This window comes from Eumetopias jubatus, unplaced genomic scaffold (genome assembly GCF_037043125.1).
Source record: "Eumetopias jubatus isolate StellerSeaLion01/CBP00866 unplaced genomic scaffold, mEumJub1_p1.0 scaffold_9, whole genome shotgun sequence".
Taxonomy (NCBI): Eukaryota; Metazoa; Chordata; class Mammalia; order Carnivora; family Otariidae; genus Eumetopias; species Eumetopias jubatus.
Window position 1 is genome coordinate 2,499,861 of NW_028274815.1, and position 20,879 is coordinate 2,520,739.

Here is a 20,879-nt window from a genome sequence, read left to right on the forward strand (position 1 = left end):
AAACCCAGGTAAGGTAGAATTATATTCAGAAATAAGAAACACATAACTTGTTACTGAGAAATGTGAAGTCAGTGATTTTTTACACTGTACACAGATAATCTGCCTCCATATGTACCTGAGAGGAAATGCCTAGTGTTACAGGGACTTGAGGGTTGGAGAGAGACAGGAGTTCTGCAGGTCAGTTTTCTGGTGCTGAGGCCTCCTGTATCTTCAGTATCGAGCTCCGTAGCTCAGGAGGCAGGGTCGCGGTGGGAGGTGAGGGTGGGTCTTCCACCACCACGGCTCTAGGCTACTCGTACTCCTTCTACTGAACACATGGTGTTCACCAGGAACCAGCCTCTGGTCCTGAGCATTTTTCAAATATTAGCTCATTTAATCCTTACACAAACCCTATAACTAGGGGTTCTGTTACGCCAGTTTACAGCTGAGTGAACTGAGGCACAGAGAGGCTGACTAACTTGCTTGTGATCACGTGATTTGACCCAGGTTGTCTGGCTCTGGGGTCCGTGCTCCAGATCACACACCTGCCCAACGTCTCTGCTCCGTCCAGCAGGAGCACGTCTTACTGTGTCTGAAGTGTCCTCTCGCACAGGCCGATCCTGGAGTTGGGGTCATGCCTGTGCTCTGTTGCACCAGCTCCCTCCTCAGACGCTGGTGGCCAGGTAATGACAGCTGACTGCTCGGCGTGGGCAGGAGAGGGAAACCAGGTCTCACACCATCACACCACGGGAGCATCTCTCTTAGGCTGACACAGCTTGGAGGGAGACGAGACAGAAATAGTGTAGGGACCCCTTGCCAGTGCGTGTGTGTGACGTGAGTCTCCCTGGTGCCACCTGCTTCTCACCATGTGAACACCCCACTGCACGTCACAGACCCACGGCCTCTCGTATGGCGTGACCCGGATGGAAGCCCGTCCTCCTGGTGCTTCACTGATGACACGGCAGGTGGTTCTCATTCTAGAAGAAAGACAAGCAGTCGGTCCTGGAAGAGAGAGTGTGTTGGTCTCTGGCCAAAAGGGTGTTCATGGCTAATTTCAACGTGTAATTTCCATGTGTTCCTTTACGGGCCAGCTTAAAGCCTGGCCCTGCCTCTGAAGAGCGGTAACCCCGTGGGCCATGACTGGTTGGTGCCAAAGAGAGAAGGGGAGAGACAGCACGATGGTGCCTGCAGTCCCCTCAGGTCCCCCCACCATCACCCCAGCAGATAAGCACCGTCCTTGAGCTTCCTCTCCCATCCTCTGGGCAGCCACGTGGCTCCCCTGAAGGCATCACTTCCCTTCCCAAGCTGGCTCCACGCAGAAGCGAGGCTGCTTCCAGCTGGACTTCGCCCCCCGGGGCACTTTGGAGCCTGGAGAGGTTTGTCTTTTTCTTTTCTTTTGGAAGACTACGCCTTTATTTTTTTTTTTAATTCAGTTTAGTTAACATATAGTGTATTATTACTTGTAGAGGTAGAGTCCAGTGACTGCATCAGTTGCATACAGCACTGTTCCATATGATGTGGAATTTAAGAGAGGTTTGTGTTGGACCCCACTGTGGGTCAGGACGGCGCTATCTGGGCTTGTTCATCTGGCAGATGTGTCTGAGCACCTGCCATGCACGGAGGGGAGCACAGTATGCCGTGTCCTCTGCGAGCGTCCTGGGCGAGTGCTTGTCTCACCCCGTCGTGTTCTGTTCGAGCCGCTCATCAGTACATTATGGTCATGCAGAATTAAATGGCAGGAAGTCTGTGTTCATGCTGAAACTTACTTACTCAAGACATACAAAATCTAAAAATAGGAAAAGCCCGCACAGTACTCTTGGGACAGCATGGACTTGGTGGGGTAAAGTTAGCGCCGTGGCTGGATTACTTGCATGCAGGTCTGCTCTTGGCACAGCCCGTGGTCCTTGGCTTTCCCCTCACAAATGAGAGGTCAGAGGTTAGACCACAGGACTCGGAGGTTCCACCCAACAGCAGCAAGCTGGTTTTTTGAGTCCATCACAACAAATTAGAAACCCAAGGAAAGATTTAAACTGGCGGCTGTTGGCCAACATGGTTCCCTGCATGCTCTGTGTTCTTTCCTGGGCCATTCAGCCCCCCTCGCCCCGGCTGTGCCAGAGGTCGAACACCCACAGTGACCATGATGATCGTGGGGTTGCCACCAACACGCGAGCAGCGCTCACACCAGAACAGATGCTGTGTGGCGTGTCTTACACTCATTACGTCCCTTAATGCTCACAGTAACTCTCAAGGTGATGGCGTCCCCATTGTACAGATGTGGAGGCTGAGCCTCACAGGACTAAGTCACCAGGCTGTGACAGTGAGCTGGCAGAGGACCCTGGACTAGAACATGTCGCCCGGTTCCAGAAACCTGGTCCCTGCTCCTCCATGGAGTCAAACTACAGCCTCTTCTGCTCCCCCAAAGTGCAGTGTGTTCCCTGACACCCTGGGAATGTGGCCCTCCAGAAATCGCCATCGTGTGGTGACCCCTGCTGGCCTCGCTCTGCCAGAACTTGGTCCCCGTGGGCCCAGGGAGCAGAGGGCTCTTCATTGGTGAGGAGTGTAAACCACAAAGTAGCGTCTCCTCCGGTGATGTCCTCCACCTGCCCCCTCCCTCAGCCTGCACCCCTGTCCCCAGCCCCCTGCCTGACCCGGGTCGGTGGTGTTCAGCTCTGGGGCACGGGCTCAGCGCAGCCCTCTCACACATGGCTTGGCCCAGTGTGTCTGGCTGTGGGCCTGGAGCCGGGCCACCCCCAGGCCACCCCCTCGCATCTTCAGCACAGACTGGGACAGGCAGGAGGTCAGAGCCGGGACTGCGTGTGGTGGCCTCGGACTGATCAGGAGCCTTGACGCTGGTCTAAGATGCTTTCCTCAAGGACAGTCTACAAAACCAGAGTCCTCACTTCTGCGAAGAAAGCAGAGTAATTCAGTTCACGTTCCCCGAAGAGTTCTCTATCCTGTGTGTTTTCAGTGCTTGTCTAGTGTCTGTGGTTGGTCTTCAAGGTCATTTTTCCAGGCTGGAGGTCAGCAGTGGCTGTAGAGTGAAATGCCTGGGAAGGGGTGAATGTAGACACCAGGGCCGTGTGGGGTCATCCCTTGGGAAGAAAGTCAGCGGGGACAGCGCAGGCTGCTTAGAAGCACAGTGCCGTTTGTGCCGGCAGCACCCTCAGGGCCGTGCCGTCTGCCCGCTGCCATGAGCAGGCTCAGGCCCAGCCTGGATTTCCCAAACGAGAACAGACAGCCTTCCGTGGCAGCTGCAGTGAGCAGTGGGAGGCGCCCAGGAGCAGCTGGGGGTAGATGAGGAGGAACCGCCTGCCGCCCATGGCTCAGCCCAGTTGGGCCAGCGTCCTCTCTGCAGTTCGGAGCTCTGTCACCCACCTTCTTGGGGGACAGCTGAGATACAGGTCTCCCCTTGATTCCACTCTGTGCCACCTTAACCACAGGAGGGCACCGGACCTGGGGTGTCCCGGAGAGGCCGGGCCTGGGGCGTCCCGGAGAGGCCAGGCCCCGGGGCGTCCCGGAGAGGCCGGGCCCCGGGGCGTCCTGGAGAGACCGGACCTGGGGCGTCAAGGCTTTGCTATGGTTTCTCAGTGGTTATCTTGGTCCCGCAGCCGTAACGTGGAAAATATGTAGGACCTAATACAAATTTTCGAAGCCAGCTTGCAGAATTATAGTTGCAGCATGGCCTCAGTGAAGTGAATCATGTCCACTGAAGGGAAATTGCAGCATCTTGTTAGCTGTGTGGGTGACAGGAACATAGGCCATTGTGTTCTTTTGTGTTTTCTCAGTCTTATGTTAGCACGTATTAATTTTATAATGAGGCATTTTTCTACTGAATAAAGCTACATGAGCTGCAGGGAAAAGGGAGGTACAGGTAAGCCGGTGGTGCAGCTGGTTACCGGACGGCAGGCCAGAGGCGGGTCTGGCTCCCTGTAAGCAGGGCAGTGCGTGGTCCTCGGCGGCCGTAAGCCAGTCATGGCCCGGAGGAGGCAGGCTTTCCCTAACATGGAAGACTCCCCAGAGGATGGTTATAGACTCTCTGCACCCACCCAGTGAGCCTGAGATTAGGTCGTGGTTGTGAATCCAGCCACGGGCCCAGCTTCATCATAAAGTCACTTGTGATCTTTACCAAGTGGTCCGGGGCACTGGTTTTGCTGTAAGGTAGTAAATGTTTGCTTCAGTGTAATTGTACCAGTGAAGAGTGACGTCTACCTCTATTTAAACAAATCTGCCGTGATCCCAGGGCATGGAAATACTGACATTTCTAGCCCTGCTTGCGTAAGTAGATCCAGTCCATAAATAATGATGCCGGAGTAGCTTGAGCTGTGAGCTGCTGATACGGACACATGGGGTGTGGTTTTGAGTTCAGCTCCGTCCCTCCCACAATCCAGGTGAGCCCGGCAGAGGGTACCGTGTAAGAGAGGTGCTAGTTTAGAGGACCCCCCCCTCCCAGCGGAAGAAGCCAAGGGGAAGACACGTGTTTGTGCATTCTGGAAAGGGGGGGTGGATGTGGTTTGTTCTCTACTGAGGAGTGCTAGTAAGGCAGAGGGGAGCGCTTTGTTTCCAGGAAGGGTTAATATCTTTTAGTTAAGAACGCAGCCAAGAACAGCCATTGTCAGCCCCTGCCGGCCAGCTTCTCGGGGAAGTGCCCGAGGAGGCTGGCCATCAGCATGCCAACAGCATCTGGCCGCTGCCAGGCCTCACCTGACCCAGATGGCGCCGGTGGCCCCCTCTCCTGCCGCTCCAGCGGAGAGCAAACTGATTGTGGCTAATCAGATAAGGTGGGAGTGATTGACAAGTGGAGAGGTGATTGAGAGATTGAAGACGGCCCCTGCGTCCTGGCTCAGGGCGGTGTCCCTGCCCTTTGCCGTTCGCGCTCAGGCTCCCGGGGCTGTGCGTGCTCAGAGCGCACAAGCAGGAGATGGCCGGAGCGTCCCTGTTGTTGGGGATCAGGACGGGAGAGGCTTAGGCTCCTGGCCCCATGCGTGTTCAGAGTGTACGCTCACAGGAGCCCACAAGTGTCCCTGGCATTGGGGTTTTGCAAGATTTGTCTTAACTCATGGTGGAAATTCACACCTTTAGAAACTTCAGATTGCATCATTGCACATCTTAGGACGTGGACTTGGGAATGTGAGCCGTTCCCTCGACAGCTGCAACATAGCATGAAATCTGATGCACCAGAAGCGAGCCACAAGTCCCCAGAAGTTAGCAAACGATCCAGCCCCGACTCATGCATGATAGCCCAGCAGAAAGCGGGCCTTGGTGGAATGAGGAGGTCTGGAATTCTGCATTCCCCGCTGGTGTATCTTGGCATTGTGTAGTCTCTCCTGTGATGTGCACGGGAAGAGAACATTCTTTCAAGGTGTGAAGCCCCGAAGGACGCTGTCTGTCCACAGGCAGTGGTTGGGAGGGGCTGGAGTCAGGCAGACGGGAATGCTTTCCGGGGGCAACTCTGGCTCTTCCTGGCAGAGTGACTGGCGCTCGTAAGCCCTGAGCTCCTCACCTGTAGATGTGGGGTGTCACCAGCTGCCTCAGGGCTGTGTGCAGGTTAGATCGGGGTGTGGACAAGCGACTTGGCGTGGTGCCTGGTCCATGCAAGTGTTTAATATTCCTCGAGTGGCTCGAAGCGGCTCCAAGAAACCTCTTTTCACTTTGGAAAGCCTCTTTTCCAAAAGCTCCCCTAGGAGACGGCGGTGGGCGTGGGTAGGTCCCAGGACTTTCTAGGGAAATCTGTGCCCCTCTAGGGCAGACGTGCTCTCACTTTAGTCTGGACTCAAGTAGGTTGTTGGTCTTTGGGTCCTTGAATTAGGGCCAGCCGCCAGTTGTCTGTACACAGGATGCTTCATGCATAAAACCCATTCCCCAGAACTACCCCATGCCACCTGCAGCCCGTGACAGCTCACAAAAGGGAGAGGTTCGAGGCTCCTTCCCCAGAGCTTTCCCACACACTGTGGTCCCCAGGCCATCGGTCCCCAGAGTGGTGAAGCTCACCGAAGTGCAGGGTTTGGGGTCACACCATAAGCATAAAAATCAGAACCTGAAGTTTAAAATACCAGATGCCAAGGTCATATGTATGCTCCAGGGTCCATGAACTTAGAGGATTTCTGGAGGAGTGTAAATGGGGTGCACCTTGTGGACCAGGCTTGTGCATCCTGCCTTGCTCGTTGTGGGGGGCAGACCCAGGAGTGCTTGCCAGCGTCCAACCTGGACGTGGGCCTCGGTCACTTTGTCAGGGACGGAAGGGATGGGGAAGGGAAATGGGAACTTACCACAGTTGCAGACTAGACAGTTCAGGCTTTGGTTGCCCGTGTTTGCATCAGTTTCCTTCACAGAACTAACGTTCTGGAGGTGAGCGCACTGTGACTGTATGAAGTCTGCATATCAGCATCAGAGGGGTGGGGGCTCCCACTTTCTTTCCTGGGACATTTCTCCTCTTCTGTTCCTGCCCCAGAGTAGCCTGCCCCTTCCCCTGCCGGCTCTCCCCCCACCTCCCTCCCGAGTCACTGGTCCAGTCCCGGGACTCCTGGCGTCCTGTGATTCAGCCCAGGCTGCAGATAAGTAGCCCCGGAGGTGGGTCCTCGGCAGCCCACAGAGATGCCATGGTGTGAGGCCAACCTGTGACCTTGCCCTCACGGTGCCTACGGCCTGCCTCTGCTTAGACACCCACTCCTCCCCCTGCGTCCTACCCAGTGACCAGGAGGACGCCATGCCGCCTGCCCTTCTTCAGCAGTTCTTGCCGCTTCTCCTTTCCCATCCGCTCTCCATTCCAGCCGAGGTTAGTTAAATCAGTAGCACTGTCAAGACTTCCTTTCCTGGCCCCAGTTTGTTTTCATGATCTTTTATCAGAAGACACATTAGCTGAAAAATGTCATTTGACCCAGTTTAGACCCCACTAGATAACCTCTGCGGTTCCGGCTTTGACCCCAGCGTGTCAGGAGTCAGCGAGAGACTCCTGCAGGTGCAGAGAGGCCCCGCTCACCCTCCTTGCTGTGTCCACGCAAAGCCAGTTCTTCATCGGGGTGGGTCATTGAGGGAGATGTTAACTGGCAAGACAATCTGATGAACGAAAGGATTTTTCCCAAAACCACATGCCCTGAAGGCGGTAATGACAGAGCTGTGATACAGTCTTTCTTCAATTAACACTTTTTCTCCCCAGCAAAGTCTTTACTCTCCAGGCTTTGCTACCCTCATCCTGCCACTCAAAAAACACACTCTCTGCCCAGATTCCAGGGGTAACAGCCTTTTTTCTTTTCAAGAAAAGCCAAACCACAAAAGAAGCAACCCAAAGTTATGACCCAAACCGTGGAAGCCATATAAAGTGACAGGTGCTCAGAAAGTATTTGATACATTTAAAAAGGCCACACCCGTCCTGGTGCCCTGGAGGAATGAGACTGATCTTTCCATAGAAGTGAATAATCATCCTTTCATGTAACATACTTGATGCTTTTCTTAAAAAGAGAAAAAAGCTACCCTATGGCTGATGTCTCAGAGAGCTTTATGAGCATCATAAACCCAACCTCCACCATCCGCTAGGGAGCGGCTTCCCCCCGCTATGCCTCCCTGGTGGTGAATGGCAGTATTTAAAATGTGTCCGTGTGAAACATTCCTTGACAAATTGGTTTTCAGACAGAGAAATCTGCTCCTCCTAGGACATATTATGACAAAGTCTAGAAGCAAATTCATTTTTTATGATTTTGTTGTTCTTATTTGGAATCACTGCAGATCCTAACAAATTTGGAGCAAGGCTTAGCTGAAGACGGAAGCATGAGCAGCATCACACAGGAGAACAGACAAGGTCAGTGGCCAGACTTTTCATTAATTACCGAGAGTTGTCAGAAGATTCGGCCCCAAAGGTTTTCTTGTGTCTCATCCTTTGCATTGGTCCTTGCATGCATTCATATGCTTGTTCCTGTTTTGGGAAGCCAAGCACCAGGCCTGGCACTTTTGATACATGAAGAGCAAATGTAGATGTGAGGGCTGCCCACAGGCAGCACCGTTGGGTACAGAGGACCTGCCTACACCCAGTAATCCAGAAACCAGTGTGGCTTCCACGCTAGGCAGGTGCTGGGACAGAGAGGAGCCCAGGCCTTCCTGGGAGGGGCGTCCTTGGGAGGGGGGTGCTGCCCACCAGGTCTGCAGCCTTGACGGGGAGCATGAGGCCCTGTCGTCCTGCAGAGGAGAGGAAGAGGGCCCTGTACACAGCCGATGAGGCCAGGCTGACAAATCCAGTCTTGACACTGAGCACTGGGCTGCTGGGAGCCGATTACATTTGGAGATCATGCTGGCCACAACTTCTTGAGAACATGAGGGATGAACTTCTAATTGTGCTTCCAAACCCAACTCAAACGGCACCCCCCTGAGAAGCCCCTCACCTACCGCTCCTTCCTCAGGGCCTGTCCTTCCCCTTCCCCAGAGCATCGGTCCTGCTCTCTCTCACCTCCAGGGCCAGTTTCCACCTCCGTGTGCCTGACTCAGAGCAGGCTCTGCACACCACTGACCAGCGTATGCATTACTCTGGCAAGTGGTGGGCCTCTTCTGAAACTGCCCGGGGAAGAACGATGGGCCGAAAGCAGGCGAGGCGGCCTGGGGAGGGGAACACTGCAGGTGGAGAGCCGTGCTGGTGCCCCCAGGGGCATGGTGAGCCTGGCCACATGCAGGAGCATGAGAAGGGAGAACAGCGTGGGCAGGAGCTGTTTGCCTTTGGGGCCAACAGCCCTGGGCCACATTTGTGCTTTAAATATAGTGTCCTTTGAGAAATCCCAAAGGACAGCCAGGTGTGTAGGGGAGAGTGTGTGTGTGTGTGTGTGTGTGTGTGTGTGTGCGCGCGCGCGTGCACATCCTTCCCAGCAGTGTGTTCATGTACGAGTGTGTGTACGTGCGTGTGTACATGCACACATCCTTCCCAGCAGTGTGTACATGTACGTGTGTGTACGTGTGTGTGTACGTGTGCACACATCCTTCCCAGCAGTGTGCATGTGTGTGTGTGTGTATGTTTGTGCGTGTGTACGTGTGCACACATCCTTTCCAGCAGTGTGTGCATGTACATGTGTGTATACGTGTGCACACATCCTTCCCAGCAGTGTGTACCTGCGTGTGTGTGTACGTGCGTGTGTACGTGCGCACACATCCTTCCCAGCAGTGTGTGTGTGCGTACGTGTATACGTGTGCACACATCCTTCCCAGCGGTGTGCATGTACGTGTGTACATGCGTGTGTACGTGTGCACACATCCTTCCCAGCAGTGTGTGTGTGTACGTGCGTGCACACGTCCTTCCCAGCAGTGTAGCTGCAGGCCGGTTAGCAAGGAGAGAGGTCTCTCACCCTCCGACTTCCTGTTCTCTGGTATTGTCTGCACGTGGTCACTTTTCCCCAGTGAGGGCCTGTTTTAGGGGAATTCGCAGGTAGTTACTAGATCTCAGAAAGCAGTTCCTAGAGAGCTAAAGGTCATAACAGATAAACAGATTTCAGGTGAATGGGGAAGAATTAGCTCTTGAAAGAAGTCTGTGGAGATAAATTGCGGTTCACTGAGACAGCCCATATTTTATGTTCATTAACAGATACTGTTCAGAATTTTTCTTTTCACAAAGATGATGTTGTAAGCAGCTAACGTATTTTTAATTGGTGAAAGAAGTGAGTTAAGTTCTTAATTCTGGCAATTAAGTTTCTGGTGTTCTGAAGTAGTCCAAGAATAAGCATAATTTCTAGGCAGCTGTTACCCCGCAGTTGGCCATCGGTCCTGGCAGCAGCCGGATGGTCAGATTCGGGGTAAGGCAGGCTCCCTGGAGTATGGTCATTCAAGTGCGCCCCCAGCCCTCAGCCGAACCATCTGACCGGGCCAGTGTGCCCCCGCCGCCTGCCTCCCCACCCCCGCCCTCCTCCCCCTCCCCCCCACTCCCCCCTCCCTCCCGGGCCATGTGTGTGACCAGACGCCAGCACTGGGCAGACACTCCGTGGGGAGCTGGCTGTGGTTCTGCATCATTGCCGACCTCCCTCCCACGGGAGAGTGCTCCTGAGCTTTTGGGCAGCACTTCTGTGCCCTCCCCACACTGATGCTCACAGAGTCTGGAAGGCAGGGTGGTAGTTAGAGTTTCCATCTGAGAGGTTCTGCAGTGGGGCCTGGAGAAGGCCGGTCCCAGGACGCAGAGCTCGGTGTGCAGACACCCTGGTGGGCCAGCCATCTGCCAGCCCTGCAGCCGGGGGCTTGCGGCTGGACTGCGCCCCCAGGCGGGTGGGTGGTGCCTCCCACAGGTCACCTGGTCTGGACAGTGGCCCGACCGCAGGCAGACCCCTGTGTTCATTCTCTGTGAGCATGGCCCTGGCCGGGCTGTGTGGTCTCCTGTCGGCCCTGAAGCTGACCCGTTAGCCTCCTGTTCTTGCTGTGTCCCTTCTGCATCCAGCCTTCTCCCCAAGCCAAGAGCGCTGGCCTGATGCCCCGTGCTCAGCAGCCGCGGTGACAAGACCACGGCCGAGGGCCAGGACGTGCCTCCAACGCGCACACGCTCACCGCTGCCCTTCTCTTGCAGCCTCCATTCAGCTGTGGCGCTCCCGCCTGGGCCGGGTGCTGTGCTCCATGGCAAACTGCCTGCTCCTGATGAAGGTACGCCTGCTCCGGAAGGGGGTGTGAGCAGAAGCTGCGCGGGGCGGCTGGGACCCTGATGAGGAAGTGCCCCGCGGTGAGCAGGAGGCTTAGCGCAAGCAGAGAGCTCAGTAACACACTCCTGGACGACGTTAGTTTATACTGAAAGGAATCTCAGCAGAATATAGTTTACCTTGTCAAGTTTGATTGTTCAGACATGGGTCTCAGTGATTTAATTAGAATCATCGTCCTCCTCCCTATACCCACCCCCCGTATGGTTTTCTCTGGATTCCATCCCAGAAAGGTCCCCGTGGAAGGGGGGGTGTTTTCCCTTGTCCCGACCAGACATGCTGGTGGATGCCTGTGGCATCTGGAGCCGGGCTTCCCCACGAGACCTGTGTCCCGGGGACGGCGCCCCCCACCCCATGGAGCCTCCGCCCCCCAGGAGGCAGCCCACACATCCAGGAGGCTGAACTCGACGTTGCTCCTTTGTTTCCCCCTGTTCTCAGCTCCTCCCTCCTCTGGGACCCTGCACACAGCTGCCTGGCCCAGCTGGGGCCTGGGGCAGGCCGACCCGCACCCCGCTGGTGGCACGGCCGCACCTGCGGCGGCGGGGGGCAGGAAGGGCTGCGGCAGTGCCCAAGGTCATTCCTGAGCTTGATCTTCAGCAAAGCAGAGCAGGCGGTTTGGCGCGGGGGGGGTGAGTGCCATGGCTGGCCCCGGCGCGACTGCCATGTTACGCCCCCGCCCTGTGTGGGAGGCTTGGGCCCTGGGCGCCGCGCGGAGGGCTTGGCTGCGGGCGTGCATTCCCAGCACAGCCCTGCGCCCGCTCGGTCAGGGAGAGGACAGGTGCTCTGAACCAGCTTTAGAGCAGCCTGCCCTGGGTGCGCAGGTGGCCCCTGTAGGGGTGGGACACGAGGGCGCAGACGGTGACCCTGCAGAGCCCCAGGCGCCGGCTCTGAAGAGGCTCAGAGCTGTCTTTGAAGTCCCTCCAGCTCTGACATTCACGCAGCACCCCTCAGCACACAGGGTGAAGGAGCTCAGAGCGTTCTCCCTGCTGTGTGCGCAGCCGGTGTTTCTGACCAGGTGGCTGCCCGAGTGCTGACATCCCTCGTGGTCTCGCCCCCGGTGTGTGTGTGTGGGCAGGAGGGAGTATGTTCCCTCAGTGAGCAGGTCCCTCCCGGGAGCTGGGGCCCTGCCCCCTCTGCCCCTGTAAACAGGCCATTCTCCCCAACTCTGGAGCCCCACGCTCCAGCCTCCCGCCCTGGGGCCACTGCAGCCGCACGGGAAGCCCACGGCTTGTACCAAGAAAGAGCAGATTGTTCACAGGACTGACGTTTCATTAATCATGGGGCTAAGACTCCCCAGGAGGGAAGTTACCTGTTCCACTGGTAGATTTTTATTTGCATCGCTCAGACACATTAATAGAAGATCATGGGATAAGTGCTTTTGTTGGTGTACTGTGGTGGTAACAGTACCATCAAGCACCCCACGTAAGTATTCCGCCTACGTCGTCAGGACCCAAGACAGAGCCTGCTACTGTTTCAAAAGTACTTTATGATGAATGCAGTTTAATTGGAATTTTCCACTAATCTTCCATTTTCGTGAGTTATAAAGGGAACATTGTGCGGTGGAAGCCTGAGTAAGCACCTGCGTGCACATTCTCTGGCCACGTGGGGCTGTGCTGCTCGTGGCCGACAGCGAGTTTTATCATCAGCCACTCAGTTCTTGTCGGTAACGTGTCTGTTGCAGTGAAATAAATATTAACTTTTTTATGACAAGAAATCCCCTCGTACGTTTCAGCCCCAAATACCTGTAGGATGTGCCGTCAGGCCCGGGGACAGGTGTGCCGTGGCTGGGGAGATTTGCCCAGTCCCACATTTTGAATGCCACTCCCTTTCCTTAGACCCGTGGTAGTGCTGGGGCACCACGCCAGCTGACCAGAACCTACTGCCTCACTGTGCCGCAGGGACCCCCTCTCCCGGCCCCACGTAGGCATCAGCTGAGGGACCACGCAGCCACGTAAACCAGCTTCTTCCACTTCAGTCATCCACACAAACCCTCTCTGGCTGCAAACGGTTGTAAATCCAGTTTCGCGGCCACCCAACCAGCGTAGCTCTAGAGGGAGAAGGGTGAGCACTGAGCTGGAATAGGCCTGTCCTGTAAGCAGCGCACTCATGGCCTTTCCCAGAGCCAGTCTGTGCGGTCTGCAGTGCGGTGAACTCTCAAAAGAGCTCATTTGAGGGGCGCCTGGGGGGCTCAGAGGGTTGAGCATCTGCCTTCGGCTCAGGTCATGACCGCAGGGTCCTGGGATCGAGTCCTGAGTCCGGCTCCCTGCTCCGCGGGAGGCCTGCTTCTCCCTCTGCCCTCCTCGTGCTCTCTCTCTCTTTCTCTCAAATAAATAAAAATTTAAAAATGTAAAAAAAAAAAAAGCTCATTTGAGCCATTTTCCTTTTAAGAGACAGTATTCCCTCCACTTCCAGCAAATAAACCATGTCATGCAATGATAATTTCGGGAAGCTCTGTAGCACGCTCCCGCTCTGCTTCATTTGCCAAGAGGCTCCGCAAAACATTCCGGAGCTCGTCCCCGAGGCCGCAGGCGCTCCCGGGCCATCTCCCATCCAGGCCCTGCAGGAGCAGGCCCCGCTAGCGCAGCTGGCCTGGTGGCGGTCCCTCCGCCTCCGTGGTCTGACCTCCTGCCGGGAAGCCAGCTTTCCCACGCGCGTCCCACGCCTGTGGATCTGCCCTGGTTTATTCTCCCAGGAGTGTCGCGTTTGCACAGATCCACGGCAGAATAACTCCATCAGGGATCATTGCTTGGTTTCTGAAAGCTGTCCTTTCATATCAGATTATCTTCGGAAACACTGACTCCTGGCCTCAGGCGCTGAAACAGAGCTGTGAGGGGGTGACACTGGCTTCCGTGGGCTTGCACGTCCGTGGAAGTGGGCATGTCACCACCCTCCACATCCTGGCTCTGGCTGTCCATGGCGCCGGCCGGAGTGAGTGACACCCGAGCCAAGATTTGGGGCACACGTCCCAGTGACACTCGAGCGCTAACAGGAAGATCAGACCTGCCTTTTTGTTCACTGGAAAGCGGCAGTAAGGGGCAGGTGTTGAATTACAGTGGGTGACTTACCCCCGGAGCTCATGGGGGCACCCCGTGCACACTCAGCTGGGGCCTCAGCCACCTCGGGGCCCTGCACCAGCCACCAAGCAGTGGGAGGCACTTGCCTCCCCCACGAGAGGTGCCCCTCAGCACACACTTGCTCACACGAGCTCACGCTTGTGCACACGTGTACCCACTTGCTCTCAACACTCGTGCTTCCCTGCCCTCACACTTGCACCCGTGCCCACACGTCTCCCACACTGACACACTCGTGCGTGTTCACACACGTGTGCGTGCACACACAACCCTCAAACAAGCACAGCCCTGCCGTGGGCGGCAGTGATAGCATGAAGCCGTGGGGAGGGACAGGCATGTGCTGTCAGGTTCCTTGTGAGCACTGCATCTTGAATAAAATTTGTCTTAACGAGCTTCCCTGGAAGGTGCCAGACTGGAGAGAGTTGTTTCATTCTTTTCCTGCGGAACTGGAATTTTACTTGTCACCTGTCTTTCTGTAGACCATTCCAATTAGCACACTAGTAACTCCAGCCCCAATTTGGATCAGACTGAAAAAGCGGAAGAATAAAGTGCTTGTGGGGGTGACCAAGTGCGTCTGCTGCCGTCTGTCTTGTGGCCGTGTGCTGTGATGCGGGGAAAACACACCACCCGCCACCGAGCCTGCCCAGTGAACGTCACAGTGATCACTGCTGTTCCGGAGAGCCGGGGTTTGTGGGGGGCCTGACACAAGCCAAGGGCCGTGTCCCCGGCGACTCTGCCAGGTGACTTAGTCGTACCTGAGAGAGGTGATCGGTTCCACCTCTTACTTGTGGATGGACAGGGTTTACATGACTCAGCATCGGCCGCGCACCCCCCCCCCCATGGGCCGGCACTGGAGGGGGGCGGCAGGGGAGTGCAGAGATGGCCGGGCCACTCCCACGGGGCGGCGTGGAGGGTGCGCCGACGACCCAGAGAGGCTGGCGAAGGCCGCTCAGTGTCACGCACACAGCTCTGACACGGCCGGAGTCGCGGGCGCCACATTCCAGCGCGGCCGCATCTTATGCCTGCTCTCAGCTACAGTGTTTGGTGCGGTGTCTTGTGTGTTCTCGTGTAAGGAATTTCCCTCACTTTCTAGCATAGAAAACATGTAAGAGATGCTGTTAATAAATTTGGTTTATGGAATTGGCAGATAGTGACAAGACGAAGTTCACCAATTTAATGATTTTACAGGAAAGAGAGAGTGCAGGTGAATTCCTGTTGCCATGTAGGTGGAAGCAGGAAGAGGGAAAGGAAGGTGTTTCCTGACTCTGGTTTCGAACAAAACTCGGAACCCTGGTGTGCCCTGTTGTCATGCCAGCCTGCACGCCCCTCGTGGGCCCGGCTTCCAGCGCCGGGTTTCCTGCTTCCGCCCAGCTCACGTATTCACGTGCCCTCTCTCCATGTGCAGATCTGCAGGTACTTGAGCTGCTAACTTCGCAAACCTGAGAGTGATCTTTTTAACTCTAAGATGTTCTTCCGGTGGTTCTTCCCATAGGACTATGTGCTGGCTGTGGATGCTTATCACTCGGTTATCCAGTATTACCCAGAGCAGGAGCTACAGCTGCTCAGTGGCATCGGCCGGATTTTCCTTCAGGTACATGCCACACCAGGCACGCGAGCTACGGCGGACGGTCCCTGCCTGGGTGGCTTGGGACTCAGCGTTCATTCTGTAGATAAGAAATAGCACAGAGCGGCGCCTGGGGGGCTTAGTCGGTGAAGCGTCTGCCTTCCGCTCAGGTCATGATCCCAGGGTCCTGGGATCGAGCCCCACGTCTGGCTCCCTGCAGGGAGCCTGCCTCTCCCTCTTCCCTAACCCCTGCTAGTGCTCTCTCAAATAAAATCTTAAAAAAGAAAAAGCTCAAAAAATGTTTTGCATCAAATGTTAAAGGTTTAGTTCTTTACAGTAGTTCTGGTTTGACTGTATTAAGTCCCACTGGCTTTGACGGGATCAGGAAGCCAAATTGCTAAATGTGAGTTTCCATAGACTTTCATTGGTGAAGCTTTGAAACAGATCACTTTAGAAACATCCTGTTGCACTTGGAAGAGCGTTGATAAAGCCATACAGAATCTTATTTGAACTTGGCTGATAACAGAGTCCCTTGCTGCTGTTTTGCTGGAAAGAGTGCACAAAGTCCAGAATGAAGTAGCCCCAATGGGGCAGAGGGTGAGGAACAACAGCCTCTTGCCAAGAACAGCGCCGAGGCCGGGAGCATCTTCCTGGACCATTTGGCGATGGAGGGATGTGTGCCCCTCCTCACGTCTGTCTCTCCCAGGACGGCCGTCCCACCTTTGCGGGCTGAGCCTAAGGGCCTCTGCCCCCGGCCCACCCTCCATCTGTAGGGCTTCTGCCATAACGCCCCCAAGCTGGGGCTGGGGAAAGGAGGGGGGGCAAAGGACGGCCCCTGATCGTCGGAGAAGGGCCAGACGTCTCTGGAGAACCCATCACCCTGCGTGGGCGCCGTGCAAAGCCATTCTGCTGTGGGGATTACCAGTCATTTTACAGATTAGCAAACGGAGGCTTCCCTGTGGTTGAGTGAGCTGCCCGAGGCCCAAGACATAAGCGAACCAGGAAGAATCTGAACACGGGCTCCCTGAGCCCAGAGCTCAGGTTCTCTTCACTGAAGGGTGGCCCTGTCCTCCCACACCCCCGTCGTCCACACCCTGCACACACACAGCCATGCACGCACACTCCCACACCCCCCAGTCCGCACACATCCATGTGCACACTCCCACACCCCCCAGTCCGCACACATCGATGCGCACACACTCCCACACCCCCAGTCCGCACACATCCATGCGCACACACTCCTACACCCCGTCGTCCACACCCTGCACACACACAGCCATGCACGCACACTCCCACACCCCCAGTCCGCACACATCCATGCGCGCACACTCCTACACCCCCAGTCCGCACACATCCATGCACGCACACTCCTACACCCCCAGTCCGCACACATCCATGCACACACACTCCCACACCCCCAGTCCGCACACATCCATGCGCACACACTCCTACACCCCGTCGTCCACACCCTGCACACACACACACACATGCACACACTCCTACACCCCGTCATCCACACCCTGCACACACACACACACATGCACACACTCCTACACCCCGTCATCCACACCCTGCACACACACACACATGCACACACACATCCATGCGCACACACTCCTACACCCCAAGTTCACACACACATGCACAGTCCCCTCCTCCATACCACACGCTTGCGTCTCCTTCTCCTCCCGCTCCTGGCCCATACTGTTCATGGAAAGCAGATGAGACCTGCACTGGGTCCAAGGACAGCCTGACATTGAGGGCCAGCTGTGGTCTCTGAGTCCCTCCTGGGGCACTCAGGGGCCTCCGTTGTGGGGCTCTCAAGGGCGGCCTTCCCTGACCGACAGCGTGGATGTTGAGGAGGCTGGAAGACTGGGTTTCTGTCTGTTCTCGTGCCCCGCTAGCACATAAGCCATATCTTCTCCGTGTGCCATGGATGCTCATGATTGTCCTGTGAGGTCATTGTGCAGACTGAGCAAGACAAGCCACATAGAGAACACAGTGCTGTGCCTGGAATCCAGTAGGACAAACCCAGAAACGTCATTTCTGAGTCTCAGTTTACACAGCTGGAGGAATATATGCTGGACGTCCATTTAAGAACCCTGACGCATGAAGTAGTCTCGGGCGGGAGCCGTGGATCCAACAGTCCTGAGGTCCGCGTCAGGCTGGGACTCTGTGAGCATTTCCCTGGACATGTTTCTGGCCTCAGGTCGTTGAGAGAAGTGTCTGGACACAGAATCTTGGAGAGAAAGGCACTAACTTCCAGAGCTTTGTTTGACGTCCCACCTGGTTTGGGGACGGTGGCAAACACCACGAGGGAAGCTCATGGTGTTCCTTGTTCTCGGAGCTGAGGGAGGTGACGCCTGGTCAGGAATTCCCTCCAAACGGAGACGGGGAAACGGGGGACGAAGGACTCACTGAATCCCAGGCAAGTGACCAGGAGACCTAAGCACTCGGGAACTCTTTCTCAAAACACCTTTCACTGACACTTGGACTGTTGCCCGACCACAAACTGTCTGAATTCTGCATTTCTCTAAAGGAAATTAAAACTGTGGTACTTCCCCTTACAACACACCTCCGCCAGAGCTTCTGGAAGGAAAGTGCGGGGAGTTGCCAGGCTGTCAGCAGTCAGGGCTGTCCCTGTCAGCTCCACTTCAGGACAGCCAGCAGGCTTCCTTGGGTGTTTAATGGGTGCTGGGTGTGGTTTGGTTTGGTTGGACAGAAACTAGAGTTCTGTGTTGGGTCCCAGTATGACTTGGAAATTTGTGAATGTGATGGTCCCTGTCATGTTTCCAGTCCCAACCCCAACAAGTGACTTGGGGCCTGGCTTATTGTACTGAAACATGGTGTGTGTGTATGTGTTTCAAGCTTTCTTTAAGAATTTTTACATATTTATTGAGTTTTTTAATTCCAGTGTAGTTCACATGCAGTGTTATGCTAGTCTCAGGTGTACAACGTGTGATTCAGCACCTCCATACCTCACCCGCTGCTCCTCACAACAGGTGCGCTCAGCCCCAGTCACCTGTTTCCCCATCCCCCCCCCCCCCCCGCCACTGGTCACCATCCTGTGCTCCCTGTAGTTAACCGTCGTTTCTCGGTTTGTCTCTCTCTCTTTTTTTTCCCCTTTGCTCCTTTGTTTCTTAAATTCCAAGTATGAGTGAAATTATATAGTACGTACTTTTCTGATTTCACTTAGCATTATACTGTCTAGCTCCATCCATGTCATTGCAAATGGCAAGGTTTCATTCTTTTTTATGGTTGAATAATACTCCGTTGTCTATATATACACACCACATCTTTAACCATTCATCAGTCGATGGGCACGATTGTAAATAGTGCTGCTATAAACATAAGGGTGTGTGTTTCCCTTTGAATTAGTGTTTTCATTTTCTTTGGGTAAATACCTAGTAGTGGAATTAATGGGTCGTATGGTAGCTCTGTTTTTAATTTTTGAGGACCCTCCATCCTGTTTTCCACAGTGGCTGCACCAGTTTGCATTCCCACCAACAGCTCATGAGGGATCCCCTTTCTCCACATCCTGTTGTTTCTTGTGTTGTTGATTTTAGCCATTCTGACAGGTGTGAGGTGATAGCTCACGGTGGTTTTGATTTGTATTTCCCTGATGGCGAGTGATGTTGAGCATCTTTCCATGTGTCTTTTTGGCCATCTGTGTGTCTTCTTTGGAGAAATGTCTGCTCATGCCTTCTGCCCATTTTTTAATTGGATTATTTGGTTTTTGGGTGTTGTATTCTGTAAGTTCTTTATATATTTTGGATACTAACCCTTTATCAGATATGTCATTTGCAAATATCTTCTCCCATTCAGTAGGTTATCTTTCAGTTTTGATTGTTTCCTTCACTGTGCAAAAGTTTTTTATTTTGATGTAGTTCCACTGGTTTATTTTTGCTTTTGCTTCCCTTGCCTCAGGAGACATTTCTAGAAAAACGTTGCTACGGCTGATGTCACAGCGGTTATAGTCTGTGCTCTCTTCTAGTATTTTATGGTTTCAGGTCTCACATTTAGGTCTTTAAATCATATTAAGTTTATTTTTGTGTATGGTGTCAGAAAGCGGTCCAGTTTCATTCTTTTGCATGGAGCTGTCCAGTTTTCCCAACACCATTTTTTGAAGAGACTGTCTTTTCCCCATTGTATATTCTTGCTTCCTTTGTTGAAGATTTATTGACCATATAATTGTGGGTTTATTTCTGGGTTTTCTATTTTGTTTCATTAATCTATGTGTCTGTTTTTGTGCCAATACCATACTGTTTTGATCACTACAGCTTTGCAATATAACTTAAAGTCTGGAATTGTGATGCCTCCAGCTTTGCTTTTCTTTTTCAAGATTGCTTTGGCTATTCGCGGTCTTTTGTGGTTCTATACAAATTTTAGAATTGTTTGTTCTAACACTGGGGAAAATGCTATTGGTATTATGATAGGGATTGCATTAAATCTGTAGATTGCTCTAATATAGACATTTTAACAATATATGTTCTTCCAATCCCTGAGCATTGAATGTCTTTCCATTTCTTTGTGTCTTCAATTTCTTTCATCAGTGTTTTCTAGTTTTCGGAGTACAGATCTTTTACCTCTTTGGTTAGGTTTATTCCTAGGTATTTTATTATTTTGGGTGCAGTTGTAAATGAGATTCCTTGATTTCTCTTTCTGCTGCTTCGTTATCAGTGTGTAGGAATGTGATAGATTTCTATACACTGATTTTATACCCTGTGACCTTACTGAATTTGTCAGTTCTAGTAGCTTTTTGGTGGTCTCTGGGTTTTCTGTATATAGTGTCATGTCATCTGCAAATAGCGAAAGTTTGGCTTCTTCCTTACCAATTTTGATGCCTTTTATTTCTTTTTCTTGTCTGATTGCTGAGGCAAGGACTTCCAGTATTATGTTGAATAAAAGTGCTGAGTAGACATCCCTGTCTTGTTCCTGACATTAGGGGAAAAGCTCTCAGTTTTTCCCCCTTGAGGATGATGTTATGTTTTTTTCATACATGCCCTTTATTATGTTGAGGGATGTTCCCTCTAAATCTACATTGTTGAGGGTTTTTATTATGAATGGATGTTGTACTTTGTCAAATACTTTTTCTGCATCTATTGAAATGATCACATGGTTTTTATCCTTTCTCTTATTGATGTAATGTATCACATTGATTTGCAAATAGTGAACCACCCTTGCAGCCCAGGGATAAATCCCATTTGATTGTGGTAAATTATTTTTTTAATGTATTGTTGGATTGGGCTTGCTAATATTTTATTGAGGACTTTTACATCTATGTTCATCAGGGATATTGGTCTATAGTTCTCTTTTTCTGTGGTGTCTTTATCTGGTTTTGGTATCAGGGTAATGCTGGCCTCACAGAATGAATTTGGAAGTTTTCCTTCCTTTTCTGTTCTTTGGAAGAGTTTGAAAAGAATAGGTATTATTAACTCTTCTTTATATGTTTCGTAGAATTCCCCTGTGAAGCCATCTAGTCCTGGACTTTTTGTTGGGAGATTTTGGTTAGTGATTAAATTTCATTGCAGGAAATTGGATTGTTCAAAATTTCTATTTCTTCCTGTTTCAGTTTTAGTAGTTTGTGTTTCTAGGAATCCACCCATTTTTCTCAGTTGTCCA

The 20,879-nt window shown here is 53.3% G+C and overlaps 1 protein-coding gene across 2 annotated transcripts in view; it reads left to right on the forward strand.

Annotated features, from left to right (window-relative positions):
* The window catches only part of TRAPPC12 (trafficking protein particle complex subunit 12), a 95,047-nt gene that overhangs the window by 71,850 nt on the left and 2,318 nt on the right, over positions 1 to 20,879 (forward strand). For both annotated transcript variants that reach the window (XM_028099635.2, XM_028099636.2), the window contains 3 exons: positions 7,699 to 7,771; positions 10,499 to 10,572; positions 15,186 to 15,284. In XM_028099635.2, the coding sequence (XP_027955436.1) occupies positions 7,699 to 7,771; positions 10,499 to 10,572; positions 15,186 to 15,284 (246 nt within the window). The remainder of the gene's footprint in view (positions 1 to 7,698; positions 7,772 to 10,498; positions 10,573 to 15,185; positions 15,285 to 20,879) is intronic.